General features: G+C 42.6%; 1 protein-coding gene across 11 annotated transcripts in view; it reads left to right on the top strand.

Moving 5' to 3' along the window:
- Positions 1-534: 534 nt before the first annotated feature.
- map4k4 (mitogen-activated protein kinase kinase kinase kinase 4) overlaps positions 535-19,092 on the top strand; it is a 54,572-nt gene continuing 36,014 nt past the window's right edge. For 6 of the 11 annotated variants that reach the window (XM_060875821.1, XM_060875819.1, XM_060875816.1 and 3 more), the window contains exons 1-3: positions 541-812; positions 1,127-1,192; positions 17,021-17,077. In XM_060875821.1, coding sequence (XP_060731804.1) covers positions 756-812; positions 1,127-1,192; positions 17,021-17,077 — 180 coding nt within the window. In that variant the 5' untranslated portion in view covers positions 541-755. Of the gene's footprint in view, positions 813-1,126; positions 1,193-17,020; positions 17,078-19,092 lie in introns of all 11 variants that reach the window. The other 5 variants (XM_060875818.1, XM_060875824.1, XM_060875817.1 and 2 more) reach the window with 3 other exon arrangements.

Here is a 19,092-nt window from a genome sequence, read left to right as displayed (position 1 = left end):
GTGTGTGTGGAGTTTGCATGTTCTCCCCGTGCCTCGGGGGTTTCCTCCGGGTACTCTGGTTTCCTCCCCCGGTCCAAAGACATGCATGGTAGGTTGATTGGCATCTCTGGAAAATTGTCCGTAGGGTGTGATTGCGTGAGTGAATGAGAGTGTGTGTGTGTGCCCTGCGATGGGTTGGCACTCCGTCCAGGGTGTATCCTGCCTTGATGCCCGATGACGCCTGAGATAGTTCGGATAAGCGGTAGAAAATGAATGAATGAATGAATGAATTACTTATTCTTTACTTTTACATTTACAAATAATTTAATCTCATATATCTTGTGCCTTAAAATTATAAAATGACGTGGACAAATATTACAAACTATAAATACCAAATTATAAAATATCCATTTAAAATAAGGAACAATAAACAATAATCAGAATTCGTTCGTTCATGTGTATCGATTCATCCAACCGGCATCATGGATTCGTTCAGAAAAGAACCGATTCTCTCATTGACTCGTCATTCCCTTTGCTTTCCTATGCGCGGCGTCCTCGGTTATTCCGTTATGGACTAAAGCCCCATATCCACTCCGCCTACACAAACCGGGGCAAAAAAAGCGGTGCGGAGTCTCGCTGCATCCGAAAAAAAAAGGAACAACAGGGTAATTCCTATTCGTCAAACGATGATATACGGCGTCTCGGATGCACCTTCGGTGTGAAAACTCAACAGGAGTGTAAACTAATATCTCAGCTCGGCTACAACAAGCGAGAAGATGGCGAACGATTCTCCAGCTAAAAGTCTAGTGGATATAGACCTCGCCTCTCTGCGGGTATGTACAGTTAGCTTTAGCCGCTTCTCCCCGGCGTCTGCACGGCTCTTATTCCGTGTGTGTCGCCCCCAAACACCGCCTAAGCCGTGTATAAAAACGCTCAGCAAACCTTGATTTGTTGTGTGTTTTTGTGTTGTTGCTGAAACGTGTGAATGTGTTGTGTTGTTGCTGTGACTCGCCCCGGTCCGAGCCGTCCTTTGTTTGCAGAAAATAAAATCTCTGCCCTTCACTTTCACACGTTATTTCTGTACACGATTGTGTGTGTTGTGTACGATGTGTGTGTATGAATCAGATTTTGTGCGTCTCTTTTTCAGGACCCCGCTGGGATTTTTGAGCTGGTGGAGGTGGTGGGCAATGGCACATATGGACAAGTATACAAGGTGAGTCTGGGCCTCTAGGCTTCCTCTCTGACATAATTCCAGTTTAACATTAATGTCAGTGTTTATATCCACTAAGTCACAGTGTGAATTTTCCCAGCTTAGTAGTGTTAGCTTTGCGTTAGTGATGGTGCACTGCTGGATTTAATCCAGCTAGGATTGTCAGGATCAGATGGGCACTGCCCTATATTTCCACTCCACAGGACTGGACAGTAATACCAAGCCAGATAGCGGGGTAAAAACCACCACCGTTCTGTATCGTTCTCCTCTTGTGCTGGTGATGGGTGTGATCATCTCTGCGCATTTCTTCTTTATTTGCTCACTGCAGCGCAGCACAGAACGGCACAACTGGAGCAGGGCAAGAAAGCATTACAAACCATTAATGCACCACCTTCGGATTGGGTTCTTCCGCTTGTACACTGATTGCTCCTTGTTTGTCAGTGTGACATCACATCCTGTCGGGAAGCCGCCATGGAAAGTGAACACGCCGAGTCTGTGTGTGTGTTAGATTGAATAAAGTGCAGGTTCTTGTCAGGATCCCATCCCTTAGTTTTTTACATGGTCAGGATATATTTTTGTCTCCTACACCTGAGCATCACTATCCAGTATTGCAGAGTAAAGTGTGTTTATCTCACATTTTAATTTGGCATTAACCTGAGCTGATTAAGGTACTTGCAGCTATACGATTCCGATTAAAATTAATTATAGGTCCTTTAATCAGCCTTTGAAACTGATTTAATATTTTTCCTGCAAATACAAACACTCCCAGTATTCACAGTATGGAGATGAGGTTTTATGCTCTTGTATGCTGGTGTATAACAGACTCTTCCACATCGCTAATTGTTTTGTGGATTTATGTGCTGGTAAATAAATACGGCACTTATTTGAGCAGCCAAAAAAAACAAGCTTTCCCAATATTTACTTAAAAAAGTATGGAATTTAGCCTGTAATTTTCTTAGTGGAAGAGAAGAAAATCCAGACAGATAAAATCACAGCAGTGTAAGTGATGGGTTTACTGTAGCTTCCCTGTTAATTTCCAATTAGGGCTTTTGGCCATAATTATTTTTTCAGATGGGTTTGTATTTTGCTAATTAAGTGCACTTTAGGCTTACAGAATACATCAAATGTTAATGTCATGCAAGAAAATGTAAAAGTAGAAAACATGTAAAATACAGAATTCAGTACTGAAACCGTACTGTAGACATTCTAGTTCTTTAACACAGCAATGTCACCTTTTACTGCAGTGAAAATACATTTCAACTCTTAACTGCTGCTGAAAATAGCAGGGATGAAATGATACATTGTTATGAATCAATTCCTTTTACTACGTCCATAATTCAATTCTCAGAAAATTTGATTGATGAAAAATTGTAGTTGAAACGATTCCTTTATTTCTGTATAATTAACAAAGTGTATTTTGTTCTGCATATAACTAAATACATCAAGCTACAAGATGGTTAACCATACCTTAAAAATTATATACATATTCTCCAAAATCCAAAATTTGGTTGAATATAAGAAGTCTCTGACCCAAATTTGGCTAAAATGGCTGACATTCCATGCCCTCTTTCTCAGGCAGCGTCGATCTCCAAGGCGAGGGGATGGTGTGCTTTTGAGACTTGTTGCTATCACATGGTTATGTTGTTATCGGTCATTTCAAAAGTGCTGCTGATTCCTGGTAATGGTGTGGGCTAATTATGACAGAACCCTATCACATGACCAGTGTGCTCTATATACTTCAGATCTGTGGAATGTGCAGGTTCTTTGCTATAAAAAACAGTTGCAATTGCTTTACATGCATAATTAATGGAAGGCTGATTTCCACAATTAGCTTATTATAGCTTATTTTTGCTATGCATGGTGCATCATTACACCTTTAAATAATTAATGACAAATCTTTCATCATGTACAGTGATAAGCATAATAATAGAGTGTTAAGCAGCTAAATCCAGGTTTGAAATAGAAAAAAAATGTGCTGTGATCTTGTGTAATAGTTTAATAATCATTTTGGCAGATTATTTTAATCCTATCTTTGTTTACTTTTGACTAAGAACAAATCTCTGAATTTCTGGAAATTCATTACTTTTGTGAAGCTGATTTCCAATCAGCTTCACAAAAGTATAGAAACAGAAAAGTGAGCGAATAAAATAAAAATAAATAAATGAATACATACAATTAAAGTTTAAAATTAATTAAAAATATTAATTAAAAATAAATAAAATATATATCCCTTCTGGAATTCCTGCTCTAATCAAGTGAAAGTACTGACTAAGCTAGAAAGCTAGATGTTAAATCTCTAAGTCTCAATCATTAGCCCAGTTATTACATCTTTAACTATGGCTTGGATCTCTCATGTTATTACTAATATTACTCACCCATGATTTTGAACTCTGAGTCTCTATGGGCTTAGAGTAATATCATAGTAATAAATTATGTAATATAAGGTATTATTCAATGCATTATTTGAATTATATTTTAATCTTATATTCAACCTGCATCATACACAAAGTGACATGTATGTCACAAAACATTAAGCCTTTATCTGGGGGTGGGGGTGGGGATGTGTGGTCATGCACCATATGACTCCATATCACACGTTTAAACAGTTTGATTCCATTGACATCCTCTCAAAGTGGTGTTATTCATGTTCGTTTTATGGGAAGATCAAGTTACACCAAAAGTTCTATGAATACTCCTTATCTTAAGAGAAATGTATTGTTTGAGCTTTATCTTAGCTTATCTTCTTGGAGGACTTGTGATCGTGTAAGTTACATTTGATGATTAGTTGGTCACAGGGTCATAACATGTCTGTAAGCTATTACCTGTGCTAGGAATTCAATGACCTCTCAATCTAAAATCCTGGCAGTGAACAGTCAGTTGTTGAAGTTTGTGTTGGGAGCAGGAATAAAGTGTGTTGGTCAATCAGGTGTTGTGTGGTGTTCACGGTAGGTGTGGTTATTACCTACCAAAAGTGCTCCAATGAAGGACAACCAGTGAATTAGAGACCGGGTCTACAGGGCTCAAGGTTCCTTAGTGCATGTTGGGTGTAAAGACTAATCTATCTACTAGTCTGATCCCACAGAAGAGCTACTGTAGCAAAAATGGTTGAAAAGGTGAATGTTGGCTTTGATATAAAGGAGTCACAATCCACAGAGCGTTCAAGCTTTTTGAGTCTGGAGCTTTGTAGCTGCAGAGCAGTCAGAGTGACCGGTCTGGCACTGTGACAACAATGAAAGCTTCTGCAGTGGAAACACGAGCATCAGAACTGGTGGCCTGACCTGTTCTTTTAAATCATATTCTTTTGCCCAATTTCACTATGCCAGTTCTTACTCTTCCTTCTCTTCCTGCAATTGCATTAATGCATCAACTCCAAGATGCCTGTGGCAGCTCACACTCTCTGGATGACAGACAGTTACTTTTCTGTTGTGCAGCTTGGGATAGCTTGAATATCAATTATTCATAAAAATGCACCAATCCCCAGTTTAAACTCCTAAAATGATTTTGCTTGATTTTGTCTTGATTTTGTATTTAGCTGTAGCTAATACATGGTCACAATACTATCTCCTGCTTGTGACATTATATGTCTATTAGATATTTCATTCTTTATTTATGTCCTTCTGTTGACTAAATAATAGTGTCAGCACTAAAAATGTCTTGTCTTAACATGACTAATAGGGATTTTGTTTGTTTTGATTATATAAACAATGATTTCAAGAGTATTTTCCAACTTACCTGCCAATTTATATATATCGTCGTTGTCGGGCGGAATCCTCGTATCTCCAAAACCATTATTTTTCAGGAAATTAAAAAACGGCGTATTTTTTTGAGTTATTAAACATTGTATCGTTAAAGTTATTATACCTTATATTGCTATCATACTGTTGTGTACCAACATTAACACAACATTTTCCCAAAGTCACGTTTTATCGGAGGTACAAGCTTTATGACTTGGGAGCAGTGAGATACGAGATTATGCTGTCATTGATAAGAATGGTACGGACACAGACGTTGCTGTTCAGTAAAGTCTGCGGTGTCCAATGGAGTTAAGAGATTTGCGCTCAAGCTATTTTCAAGACTTTAGATTGGTTAATAACTTATAAAATTAACCCATGTGGGGACTGACCAATAGCATCGATATGTGAAAAAATATGATATTGATAAAATTAGGACAGGTTTCCGGCTGACAGCGACAAAATATATATATATATATATATATATATATATACATATACATACATACATACATACATACATACATACACATATATATATACATACACATATACATACACATATATATATATATATATATATATATATATATATACACACACATACATACATACATACATACATATATATATATATATATATATATATATATATATATATATATATATATATAGATAGATAGATAGATAGATAGATAGAGATATAGATAGATATTATTTGTATCCTGTAAAATATGTAGCAATTTGCTGATTTGGTAAGTAAATTATATGCATTAAATCTAATATACAGTTTTGAGTAACTGTAGGTGTCTGACATTTAGGAAAAGAGGATCATTCGTTAATGAGCCACTTGATGGTGCATTCTATAAGTATACTTAGGCCTATCATACTGTTGCACTTCTTTTGTACACAGCCGCTGTTTATAATCCGTTGGTATGCACAGATGATCATAATTTACCCCCATTCACATGAATACCCAAACTGGAGCACAGCTGCCCTAGTGTTATTTTGGTTCACTGTATCTCAGTACAATAGTGAATATTTGTGGTGCTGGTACACATTTATCAAGTATAACTGTATTGCTGGATTTTTATCCATGTCAGTTGACCTTATTGATCAAAGAACAGTTAACCACATATAATACATCCTTAATGACTCATGTGGTGGTGTTTTTTATTTATTTATTTATTTTGGGTTTCCGGTTTGATCCTGGTTTCACAGGTTCCTTTTCATGTCTGAGTTGGTTTCCTCCAGTTTCTTTCCACCTTTCAAAAACATGCAAGCATCTAAATGTCCTACGATGAACTACCCAGTGTGTCGTCCCCCCACCCTCCCAGCTCACGTCCAGTGTGTCGTTCCCCCCACCCTCCCAGCTACGTCCAGTGTGTCGTCCCCCCACCCTCCCAGCTCACGTCCAGTGTGTCGTTCCCCCCACCCTCCCAGCTACGTCCAGTGTGTCGTCCCCCCACCCTCCCAGCTCACGTCCAGTGTGTCGTTCCCCCCACCCTCCCAGCTCACGTCCAGTGTGTCGTTCCCCCCACCCTCCCAGCTCACGTCCAGTGTGTCGTCCCCCCACCCTCCCAGCTCACGTCCAGTGTGTCGTCCCCCCACCCTCCCAGCTCACGTCCAGTGTGTCGTCCCCCCACCCTCCCAGCTCACGTCCAGTGTGTTGTCCCCCCACCCTCCCAGCTACGTCCAGTGTGTTGTCCCCCCACCCTCCCAGCTACGTCCAGTGTGTTGTCCCCCCACCCTCCCAGCTCGCGTCCAGTGTGTCGTCCCCCCACCCTCCCAGCTCGCGTCCAGTGTGTCGTCCCCCCACCCTCCCAGCTCGCGCCCAGTGTGTCGTCCCCCCACCCTCCCAGCTCGCGTCCAGTGTGTCGTCCCCCCACCCTCCCAGCTCGCGTCCAGTGTGTCGTCCCCCCACCCTCCCAGCTCGCGCCCAGTGTGTCGTCCCCCCCCCCTCCCAGCTCGCGCCCAGTGTGTGTTCTTGCCACCCTCCCAGCTCGCGCCCAGTGTGTCGTCTTGCCACCCTCCCAGCTCGCGCCCAGTGTGTCGTCCCCCCACCCTCCCAGCTCGCGCCCAGTGCGTCGTCCCCCCACCATCCCAGCTCGCGCCCAGTGCGTCGTCTTGCCACCATCCCAGCTCGCGCCCAGTGCGTCGTCTTGCCACCATCCCAGCTCGCGCCCAGTGCGTCGTCTTGCCACCATCCCAGCTCGCGCCCAGTGCGTCGTCTTGCCACCATCCCAGCTCGCGCCCAGTGCGTCGTCTTGCCACCATCCCAGCTCGCGCCCAGTGCGTCGTCTTGCCACCATCCCAGCTCGCGCCCAGTGCGTCGTCTTGCCACCATCCCAGCTCGCGCCCAGTGCGTCGTCTTGCCACCATCCCAGCTCGCGCCCAGTGCGTCGTCTTGCCACCATCCCAGCTCGCGCCCAGTGCGTCGTCTTGCCACCATCCCAGCTCGCGCCCAGTGCGTCGTCTTGCCACCATCCCAGCTCGCGCCCAGTGCGTCGTCTTGCCACCATCCCAGCTCGCGCCCAGTGCGTCGTCTTGCCACCATCCCAGCTCGCGCCCAGTGCGTCGTCTTGCCACCATCCCAGCTCGCGCCCAGTGCGTCGTCTTGCCACCATCCCAGCTCGCGCCCAGTGCGTCGTCTTGCCACCATCCCAGCTCGCGCCCAGTGCGTCGTCTTGCCACCATCTCAGCTCGCGCCCAGTGCGTCGTCTTGCCACCATCCCAGCTCGCGCCCAGTGCGTCGTCTTGCCACCATCCCAGCTCGCGCCCAGTGCGTCGTCTTGCCACCATCCCAGCTCGCGCCCAGTGCGTCGTCTTGCCACCATCCCAGCTCGCGCCCAGTGCGTCGTCTTGCCACCATCCCAGCTCGCGCCCAGTGCGTCGTCTTGCCACCATCCCAGCTCGCGCCCAGTGCGTCGTCTTGCCACCATCCCAGCTCGCGCCCAGTGCGTCGTCTTGCCACCATCCCAGCTCGCGCCCAGTGCGTCGTCTTGCCACCATCCCAGCTCGCGCCCAGTGCGTCGTCTTGCCACCATCCCAGCTCGCGCCCAGTGCGTCGTCTTGCCACCATCCCAGCTCGCGCCCGGTGCGTCGTCTTGCCACCATCCCAGCTCGCGCCCGGTGCGTCGTCTTGCCACCATCCCAGCTCGCGCCCGGTGCGTCGTCTTGCCACCATCCCAGCTCGCGCCCGGTGCGTCTTCCCCCCACCATCCCAGCTCGCGCCCGGTGCGTCTTCCCCCCACCATCCCAGCTCGCGCCCAGTGCGTCGTCCCCCCACACTCCCAGCTCACGCCCAGTGCGCCGTACCCCACCCCCAGCTCACGCCCAGTGTGTCGTACCCCACCCCCAGCTCACGCCCAGTGTGCCGTCCCCCCAATCTCCCAGCTCACACCCATTCTGTATTTTATCTGATCCAAACCGTTTGTTGCGATACAGTATTACAAAAAGGTTATGCCTGTATATCTACTCTTTATCAGTAGTCACTTTTTCCTGGTGAGGTGGTGGATCGGGAGTTCATCCCACCATAAGATGTCTTATGGTCTGTATGTCATATTAAAAGTCTGGCTTAAACTAGCTTACACTTAATTCCATTCTTGGAAGAAATGCTGGGTGTCTTTAGATGCTAAACTCGAGCTGCTTTAATGGCACAAAGGATGGCATATTTCATCTGAAAAATCTGGAAGTGGAAATTAATATTACAAGTCAGCTTTAAAAGGCCATGGATGGTTTTCCCAGATGGCATGGTCCTGACTTGGTCCAGTTGTTCAAACAACATCTTTAAGCCAGCCATGTGGCTGGGTCAAAGTGAAATTCGATGGGGAAGCCTGTATCTTTTGCACCTCTGTCAGTTCCCCCGATAATACCTCGTGAAGGATTTAGGTTTTAGTTTGTTGTATATCCTAGTGCTCGATATGTGGGTTTCACTCTTCTGGTGAGGAAGAACACTCCATTTCATCACCAGGAGTAAGCTTTATGGATGCTTTCAGGTGCTGCTGCGTAACTGATTCATATGGATTTTGTGCTTCAGTGCAACTTGAAGTGATTCCTTCCATGGAGGAAATGATTAGGTATTGCACGTTAATGCTGTTTTAGCAGTGGGAAAGGTGAATTTAGAGTAAGAGTGGTTGATTGCCATTATAAAAAAGTAATGTCACTTCCATTCCTCGGATCTAAAGAACTCTTTGTCCTCCAGTTGAGAGCGATTGTGTCCAGTACTTGCAACTGGCACAGGCTTTGTGTTCCAGGTGTGTGATACTTCCCCAATGAGACCTGATAATACCTTTTTTCTTGAGTAGCTGTGACAAGCTACTTCACCTCACGAAGACACTGTAAATGTATAAATGAACAGATTTCTGGTTAACAAACTAGGCTTTTGTTTGCATGTCACTAAATCACTTCAGATTTCTTTGATGTTTTGCAGATCATGGTCATTGTCGGTAAAAGAATTTTTAATTCATATGGATGGAAAACATATCCTAGATATTTTCAGTGGTAAATCTGCAGAGGATGGCTTTTTGTGATTTGTTCTTTAACTTAAGTTTGATTTGTGGTCACTGGCGCTTGAGCTGCCAGAAGTGTCTGGTGTCTTGAAACCCTGACAGATTTGTCTATTTTAGGTTACTTCAAAATGTGAAAAAAGCATTAATATTATTCCATAAATTGACCTGTTTCATTAGAATCAGTGATTAAATGTGTCAGAGGGCTGTTTCATTATTTAGGTTTCTAATTCAATATTTATTTGTTGTATGCATCATACATCATAAACAGACTCACCAGTTAGCCTAGGCTTATCAAGCTAACTAAAAAAAGAGACCACAACTTTATACAGAGCTAAATTTTATTCTTTTTTTTTATTTTTTTATAGAATATAGATGTCTATAGAATTACTTGCTACAATTTCCACCATTGCGACTTAATAGGTCATATTCTGTTTCCTAGAGCATAGACACCCAGACGCAGCACTTTGGCTTGATAGCAGGTTGTGGCTCATTTGCTACAGGCCTGCAGCTAAAAGACTTTTAGTAGTAGTGAGAGCATTAGTCTAACCACGGGAAAGAGATCCCCCCCCCCCCACACACACACACACACACAAACACACAAACATATTTTAATAGTGCCTTAAAATATGTCACAATTCTTACTGACTGTTTCTCTCTCTCACACACACACACACACACACACACACACACACACACACACACATTAGCTACAATACCTAATATCCAACACATGAAAGATGTATTGTAGGAGATTAATACATGGTGGTGGCACTATTACATCTACATAAACCATGTTTTCTTCATTGCATACATTGTCAATAGTCAAATATTTATGTACCTATATACTAAGGTATTAATTTAGCTTAATTAATTTAGCCCCCCCCACCCAAAAAAACCCAAAACCCCTTGCCCCTTGCATTAGTGGATTGACTTCTCAGTTGTTTCATGACCACAGTTAACCAACCCTAGCAAAAGCATTAGGTATGGCTAAACTCTTAAAGAGAAGGAGGATTTACCACAAATGCATCTTGTAATGTATATTGTGGGATTTTAAAGAAAAAGGCCATTTTTAAGAAAAAGGCCTGTGCTGCTCTATAACATGCTGTGGACAGAAAAGACAAAGATGTTTACTAAAATGATGAAGAGAAGAGTATGAAGAAAGGTAAGGAACTGCTCAGGAAGTGACGCGAACCACCCAGTGGATCTGTTTTCTCATTTTTATCCATGATGTGGTGGGGAAAAACAGCAGGATGAATTCTGAGCTATAATACCTGCTCACATTAAGCCAAATGCTTTAAAACTCATTGGACTGTGCTTCACACCGCAGATTTACAATAACCTGAAGCACACATCAAATACAGCCAAAGACTGATTTAAGGCAAAGAAGCAGATTGTTCAGCATTCATCACAACTCAATCACCTGAGCTAATCGTATTAAGCTGCATTTCACTTGTGTGACTTGGAGCTTGCAGAAAAAGACTGTAAAAGGTTTTGCAGATGTCTATTAAAATGTAAAAAGTGTTAAAAACGATAATTTATCATTGTTAGTTTGACCAGTTAATAAAAAGCTGTCATTTCTATACCCATCACCTGGTTCCTACACCCTGCCCTCAGATTAGAACTGACAGAGATTTAATATTCATTACATATCAGCTCCAGTATACTGCGCTGTAGCTGAAATCACTTTGTCTGTGTCCAAATATTTATGAACCTGGCTGTAAACATACATGTACTATCAAACTTCTGTCTGCATTGACAAGAGACAAACATTTAGAAAAGATCATTTCTGAATTCTTGGGGACATAAATGTTAGTGATGCTCCGATTGATCGGCCACCGATCATGATCGGCCGATATTGGCTAAAAATAGCTTGATCGGCGAACCCCAAAAGCAGATCAAAAAAGCCGATCACGTGACGTAAATTACTCGCGCGACTTTTTCACACGTGCATGCACGGCGCACAGGTAAACAACAGCAGAGCGGAGCTTACCAGTGGCAACATGAGTTCTCCCGTCTGGAAGTTTTTCAAAGTGTCCGATAAAGACGTAAAGTTAGCCGTTTGCAACGTATGTCGTGATGAAATCCCTCGAGGTGGAAGCAAGCAACGGCATTTTAATACCACTAACATGATTAGGCATCTTACAACTGAATATGCAGAGTATGAGAAACTAAACCAGCCGAAACCCACAACATCCCTCAACCAGCCGACTGTGAGTGATGTATTTAAACTAGTAGTGATGTGAGTGTGAGTGATGCCTTTTATGATTGAGACCTGAAGGATTTTGTACTCTGTGTTAGTAGGCCGAGGCCCAGCATATTTTGGTTTGAAACATTTTGTGGCCAATTGTTTAATTTTTAATATATTAAAAATTTTATTTACATTTTATTTACATTTTACAAGTAGCCTGGGCCTGTGTAACCTCATACCATCCCAAGTTCATCTGGTTGGTAACTATCTGCTTGGCCTCCTTGTTTCTCTGCCTTGTTATTTAGAAAGGATGGCATTGGCTTACAGTAGCTTTCATTATTTTATTTTTTGGATCTGATGTAGTTGGTTCCTCAACTACATCAGACGTTCATAATAATAACAGAAAAAAAACACCTGTCATAGTTTTGTCCTTTGTGGCAGTAGCTAGTTTTGGTGTAACAAGTTTTACATTTTGTAACTTATTTCTACAGTTTTTTTTTCTCAATACAGTTAATTTAGAGTTAATTTCATTTCTAAAAATGGTGCAAACCCTGCTAGATTATAGGTAAAAGATTCCCATTCCCCTGCCATTCTGTGATCGGCAATCGGCAGATCATGATCATGATCTTGGTGATCGGTAATCGGCGATGGGCCCCAAAAATGCTGATCGGAGCATCTCTAATAAATGTATCTCTCTGTCTCTCTCTGTCTGACTCACTCACTCATTCACACTCACACACACACACTCACTCACTCACTCACTTACACACACGCACTCACACACTCTCATTCACTCTCACCAACTCACTCACTCACACACACACACACTCACTCACTAACTTACACACATGCACTCACACACTGATTCACACTCACCAACTCACTCACTCACACACACGCACTCACACTCACTGACACACACTCACTCACTCACTAACTTACACTCACTCACTCACACACACACTCACTTTACATACACAATCACTCACTCACTCTCTCACACACGTTTATTGAGTTTTTTGACTGAGACTGACTCCTCTTTTTCCTCCTCCTCTTCCTGGATGTGGGCTGGCTGTCAGCTGACTGAAACCACAGGCTGTGATTGGTTGTGGTGCAGTGTGCATTTCTCCTGTAGCTAGGCAGACTCCTTAACTCCCAAGAGAATGCAGGCCTAAATTCCACTATATTCAAACTCCAACACACACACACACACACACACACACACACACACACCGTTTACTGCCACATTTAATAAACAGAGGTGAAAGTCAGCTCAGGCTTTGAGCGTGTTAACATGCATTATGACTCTTAACCAGTCATCTTTATAAATGTCCAGTGTTTATATGCTTGAAAGTTTATTTGCTTCTTTGTGAGATGGGCACGGTGTGGTGAACATATTTTACTCACACTGACTCGGCTCAAACTCTCCACTGTTTTCTGCATTTACCTTTTTTGGCTTTGTAAAATGATGTGATCTTGTTTTGACAAATCTGTCTCTAAATCTTAGACACACAGAAGGCAGATTTGTCCAAAGGAGTTCTGATGCTAAGTATTTTTGACTGAAGGAGTCCTTATCTATCAGCATAACACACAAAGTTTCTAAATGTTCTTGAACAGAAATTGGTGTACAGTCCTGTCTTGTACACACTATACAACTGGAATTATTTAAATGCGGCACAAGCAGGAATATCGGTTGTTTATTTAGCAGCCATGTGTGTATTTGTTACTTATTTAAACATGTACCCACAATTAATTGTATACTGTTACTTTCAAAGCCTGCCATCAGATCAATAAAGGGGGGATATTACGCTGCAGGGGCACGGTGGCTTGGTGTTTATTACGTTTAGGGTTAGAGGTTCGATTTTGTTCTACTGACATGTTCTTGACATGTTCTCCTGTTTTTTCCCACAGTCCAAAGGCATGTGTTGTAGGCTGACTGGCATCTCTTTATTGGCTGTGGTGTTTGAATGGGTGTGTGTGTGTGTGTGTGTGTGAGAGAGAGAGAGAGAGAGAGAGATTGTGCCCTGTAATTAGACTGCCATCCTGTCCAGGGTGTACCCAAATTTTTCTGGGATAGACTCCAGGTTCCTCACGACCCAGTAGGATAAGCGTTGTAGAGGATGGATGGATGGATGGATGGATGGATGGATATTAAGGTGTACTGTTTGAAAACTGAAGAACACAAAAGTATTAATGTTGAACAGCAACAAATGGAATGGGTCTGGAAATTGAATTTATTCAGTGGCATTTTGTGACAACAATGCAGTCGAGCTACTGACTTCAGGAAAACCGGCGATTACTTGGAATTCTGTTCCGCTGGTATTTGTTGCATGCAGGCATGAAAAAAATGGTTAAATGTCAAGCTGAGAAAAAATGATAACGGTCCAGTATTTCTGGCATAATCTGCATAAACTCTGTTCAATCTCCAGGTCTTTTACTTGAGTCAGACTCAAGACAGTCACCCAGCTGTAAAGTATTGTTGAAGTGATGATCCTCTCAGAGCTTATAGCTATGAAGCCAGTCCAGTGCCTAGTCATGGTGGTCAGACCACATCCTTGTGTGCAGTTTTACTTTCAGTGAGAAGTGGTAGCAGCTACAGTGTTTTATATACAGCTTTTACAGCTGACTATTTAAAAACATTAAATAAGGCAGTAATTGATATGAAACTGGTCATTTGATTTGCATGATATGTACTAGGCTTCCATACCAACTGGTGCTTATGGTACAATGAGCTCTGCTACTTTTACGGAAATAAATAAATAATACGGAATAAATAACTGCAGGTAGGAAGAAAATCTCTGAGACACAAAGGAATGGAATGATTTGAGCCTGTAATTTTGGATTCATCACGATAGCAGATCTTATCTATCTCATTTCAAATGTAGCTTGTGCTGAAATCATGGTTCTGTGTCTCTGAAAATGAGCAGCTGTGTGAACACTGAGTTAGTGCTCAGTTTAATTCCCCACCTGTAAAAGCCACACACGACTGTTTAAAACACTTTCCCCAAACCTCAAACCCTGGACCTCATGGCAGCTTTTTAAGGTTTATAAAGGATTTCGGCAACAAGGAAACACATTTCCACAGATGTTTCAACTGACAATTCCTGATAGTGCTAGTTGTCCTCCTGTCTACAGACTGCTTCCAATCGTGTTCGTCATGATCCTGCTCATATAGAGAGCTCTGATGGATAAGGCTGAAGGACGCTTATCGATTATCGACGTGTAATGAAATTGCCATGGCTTGTTGAAAGGTTTTGCTGTTGACTTGAATTTCACGTCGAATCAGCCTGCTTTCTCTCTCTGCTCCTCAGCCGCCCCGCTGTTGTTTGTGTCTATGGTAACGCCTCAGAGCTATTTCAAGCAGAGGTGATGGTGTGAATTAGTTGTGAGCTGGAAGTCTTCTCACGCTCCCTGGTGTTTGAGTTCAACTCCTTTATATGTTCTGTTCACTGCAGTTGAACAGAAGTAATTACAAACCAGTTGCATCAGGCAAGGATTTGAAAAGATTTTTAGATCTTTTATTGTTTTTAAAAATAAACTCAACATAAACAAAATTAAATGATATTTTTCTTTCATTGTAAAAATCAACTCTGAGATGAATAAACTGAAAAGTCTTTCTTATTGTGTTAAATGGATAGTACATGTAACAGAACAACAGCCATTTAAAGAGAGTAAAGCTGAGAGTAAAGTTTTAAGTATTTTCTGAAAGATGCACAAGTTTCGATCACCGCAGTTATTTAATCATTTGCTGCAGACCAAGAGCTTCAGTTAATGTTCACATTAGACTTCAGAATGAAGGAAAAGTCTGACCTCTGGGACTTTAAGTGCGGTATAGTTGCTGATTTGAGTATTTCAGATGCCGTTGATCTCCTGAGATTTTACACAGAATGGTGGGGATGACAAACAGAGCCTATGTGTGGAGGATCTGAAACATTGATGAGAAGATGATCAGACTGGTCTGAGGAGAATGATCAGACTGGTCTGAGTAAACAGGAAGTCTGTTTACATACTCACTGTATAAACATAGTGAACAGAAAAGCATCTCTGAACTCACAACACATCAAACCTGGATGTAGATGAGCTTGAACATTGTGCCCACAATGGCACACAGATTGTGGAAGCTTCACCATCTAAAGCCAAATCTGCTTTGAAAGTATGTATAGTCATGGAGAGTTTGGAACACACACATTTGCGTACACACCCACACACGCATTTACATACACACTCTTCACAACTCCCCTTCTTTTTTTCTTCTGTTCTTTCTCATGATTTGTCTTTGTGCTCCTGTCTCATGTTCTCTCTCTCTCTCTCTCTCTCTCTCTCTCTCTCTCTCTCTCTCTCTCTCTCTCTCTCTCTCTCTCTCCCCCCTCTCTCTCCCTTCCCCACATGAGTGTTTTTTTTGTGGCCTCCTCTCCCTGCCCCCTCTGTTTCACCGACACGGTTAACTCTTGCTGTGCCGTGCAGTCTGCCGTGCTGATGTGTGGGTTAACAGCTGGAGGGTGAACAGGAGCTGGTTAAAAAGGTTGAGCTCTATTTATAGCTGTGCTGCTGAGGGACTGTAGCTCACTGTGTGCAGCAGGAGGCTCCTTAAATCACACTCACACAACAGACAGACTGGTCGTGCTCGTGTGCACTTTACACCAATCAGGACGTGTATAAGAACATCGTTCATAATTATAACACGAAGCAATTTGCACACAGTGTCTAGTATGTTGTCAGTATGTTTATTAGAGGAAGTTTATAAAATATTTGTATGTTGAACCGTAGGTTTTGATGTTTTTGTGTTTACTGTGCAAATGATCAGTGCTTCAGACATGCAGTGACCCCGGAGGTGTTCATTAGACCATAATGACGTCTCAGTCCCTCTTTATGTGCACACGTGTAAACAGCACACCGTTATAACTGGGACCGGGTTAACTGGGACCGTGTTCTTGCTGTAATTTCAAGGTCATTTTGAACCTGTTTGTAGATGAATAATTGCGTCTTCCTAATAGACACGACTATGATGTAAATGAACATGAACTAAATGAAGGTATGAGGAAAGTTGTATTCAAGCTCACAGAAAGGGGTTATATTTCTATTACAGAAACACAGAAAGGTCTTGACCCTAATCTGCAGAAAAGCTGCAGCAATTTTGAAAGACTGTCTGCTCCTCAGAATATCGTGGCAGTTGCCTGATTTGAGATTACAATTGCTGGAGGAACCAAATGGTGGCACTTTGCTTGCTTCTCTCCATGCTTCTGAGGAAAGCATGTCTCTGTACTGGGGAGGAAACCGTATGCAGAGGCATGGAGAGCCCATGCAAACTCTGCAAAACCCTAGTTTCTGTTTTCATGTTGCCATTTTAAAGCACCTCTTGATTTCAATTGCTGACGTCACCTTTTCTTTTCTCTTCATGCAGGGTCGGCATGTCAAAACGGGACAGCTGGCAGCCATCAAAGTCATGGACGTCACAGAGGTAAGAATTAAACACATTAGAGAATTTTAGATCATTGGGACATCGAGGATAATGTTTATCGTAGAGCAATTCATGTGTAGAAATGTGCCTGGAGATTAGAGTCCAAACATGTCCCCTGTTTTCTCTCAGAAATTGTAAGAATAAAATGTTAAACTTCATGCACCTACTAATTTATTTATAATAGAACGACAGGGAGGCAAACTGCAGAAATCGGACACTTCTAGAGGTGTAATGATACTCTACTGTGCTTATGATTCACAACACTGTGTTCAGGATTTACATTAGTGTTCATGATTTAGATTCAATTCATTTGATTCATTCAAAAAACTGTTTGATGTGTGATACTATTTTATTCATGATATTATTTCATTCACACTGCTCTTTGATTCATGATACTGCATTTAAGATACTGTTTGATTCACAATATTGTTTGATTCATGATTCTGTTTGATTGATCATTTTTAATTCATATTACTACTCTCACAGTTTGATTCACTATTCAATTCAGGATAGTGGGTCGATTCTCAGAACATTTTAAAGAACATTTCAATGGAGAACATGTGCAGGCAGTGTGCAAACAATGTGCATTTAGACTCTATAAAACTAATCAAATTTTAAAAATACATTGTTTTTGTTTGGGTTTGCATTGTAAATAAAATGCTGAACGTAGGTGCATAAGGTTGATCAAACAGTATCTCTGACCCAGTGGAACATGTTTAGCTGAAACACAACGAGCTCTGTAGTAGAAACGGAGCTTTAGAGTCTAAATTGACCGGTTTATGTAGACTCTTTCTCAGGTAGCATAGCTCTCAGAGTCGAGTGGATGGTGCAGATAAAATCGATACAAGAGCTCTTTTTAACTGCTATAACATGGTCACACAACTGGTCTCAGGCATTCAGGCTATAGGTCACTTTATAAATGTAGCTGATTCCTGGTAATGGTTCAGCTCCCTGCTACAGAACCTGGTTACTCTGCTCTCTATATATTTTATCTCTGTGCGATGTGCAGGCTCTCTGCTAACAGTTGCAATTGCATTACTTAATTAATAGAAAGCTGATGTCCGCATGATTTCCATGATTTAAATATACGACTTAATTACATGTTGTACATGTGGCAGGTTGACGTCAGTGTTCCACCACAATGTCATCTGTAGGGAACTAGATTTAAGTGATTTCTAACCATTTCCTAGACTGTTGGAGGTTTTCCTTCACAACCAGAAAAGAACTGGTGCAGCTTATGCCGTGTGTTGTAGGACATCAAAGACTGAGGGGGAAAATAATATTGCAGAGCAAAGTTAACTCATTTTTTCAAGAATTTTTCCATCATTTAGTATCCCAGAATGGAAGGAACTGGATGGAAGCTTAAAAGATTTGTACGAGATAAACAATAGTCTGGATGTGTTTTAGGACTGACGATATAAATCATCCATCCATCCATCCATTTTCTACCGCTTATCCGGGTGAATACCAAGGCGTTCCCAGGCCAGCCGAGAGACATAGTCCCTCCAGCGTGTCCTAGGTCTTCCCCGGGGCCTCCTCCCGGTTGGACATGCCCGGAACACCTCCCCAGGGAGGCGTCCAGGAGGCATCCGGAACAGATGCCCGAGCCACCTCAGCTGACTCCTCTCGATGTGGAGGAGCAGCGGCTCTACTCTGAGCTCCTCCCGAGTGACCGAGCTCCTCACCCTATCTCTAAGGGAGCGCCCAGCCACCCTGCAGAGGAAACTCATTTCGGCCGACTGTATCCGGGGTCATGACCCAAAGCTCATGACCATAGGTGAGGATAGGAACGTAGATCGACTGGTAAATAGAGAGCTTTGCCTTGCGGCTCAGCTCTTTCTTCACCTCAACAGACCGGTATGTCGACCGCATCACTGCAGAAGATACACCGATCCGCCTGTCGATCTCCCGCTCCATCCTTCCCTCACTCGTGAACAAGACCCCAAGATACTTAAACTCCTCCACTTGAGGCAGGAGCTCTCCACCAACCTGAAGAGGGCAAGCCACCCTTTTCC

This window comes from Tachysurus vachellii, chromosome 8, assembly GCF_030014155.1.
Source record: "Tachysurus vachellii isolate PV-2020 chromosome 8, HZAU_Pvac_v1, whole genome shotgun sequence".
In the NCBI taxonomy this organism is placed as follows: Eukaryota; Metazoa; Chordata; class Actinopteri; order Siluriformes; family Bagridae; genus Tachysurus; species Tachysurus vachellii.
Note: the sequence above shows the minus strand (reverse complement) of the source record. Positions and strands in the feature narration are given on the sequence as shown.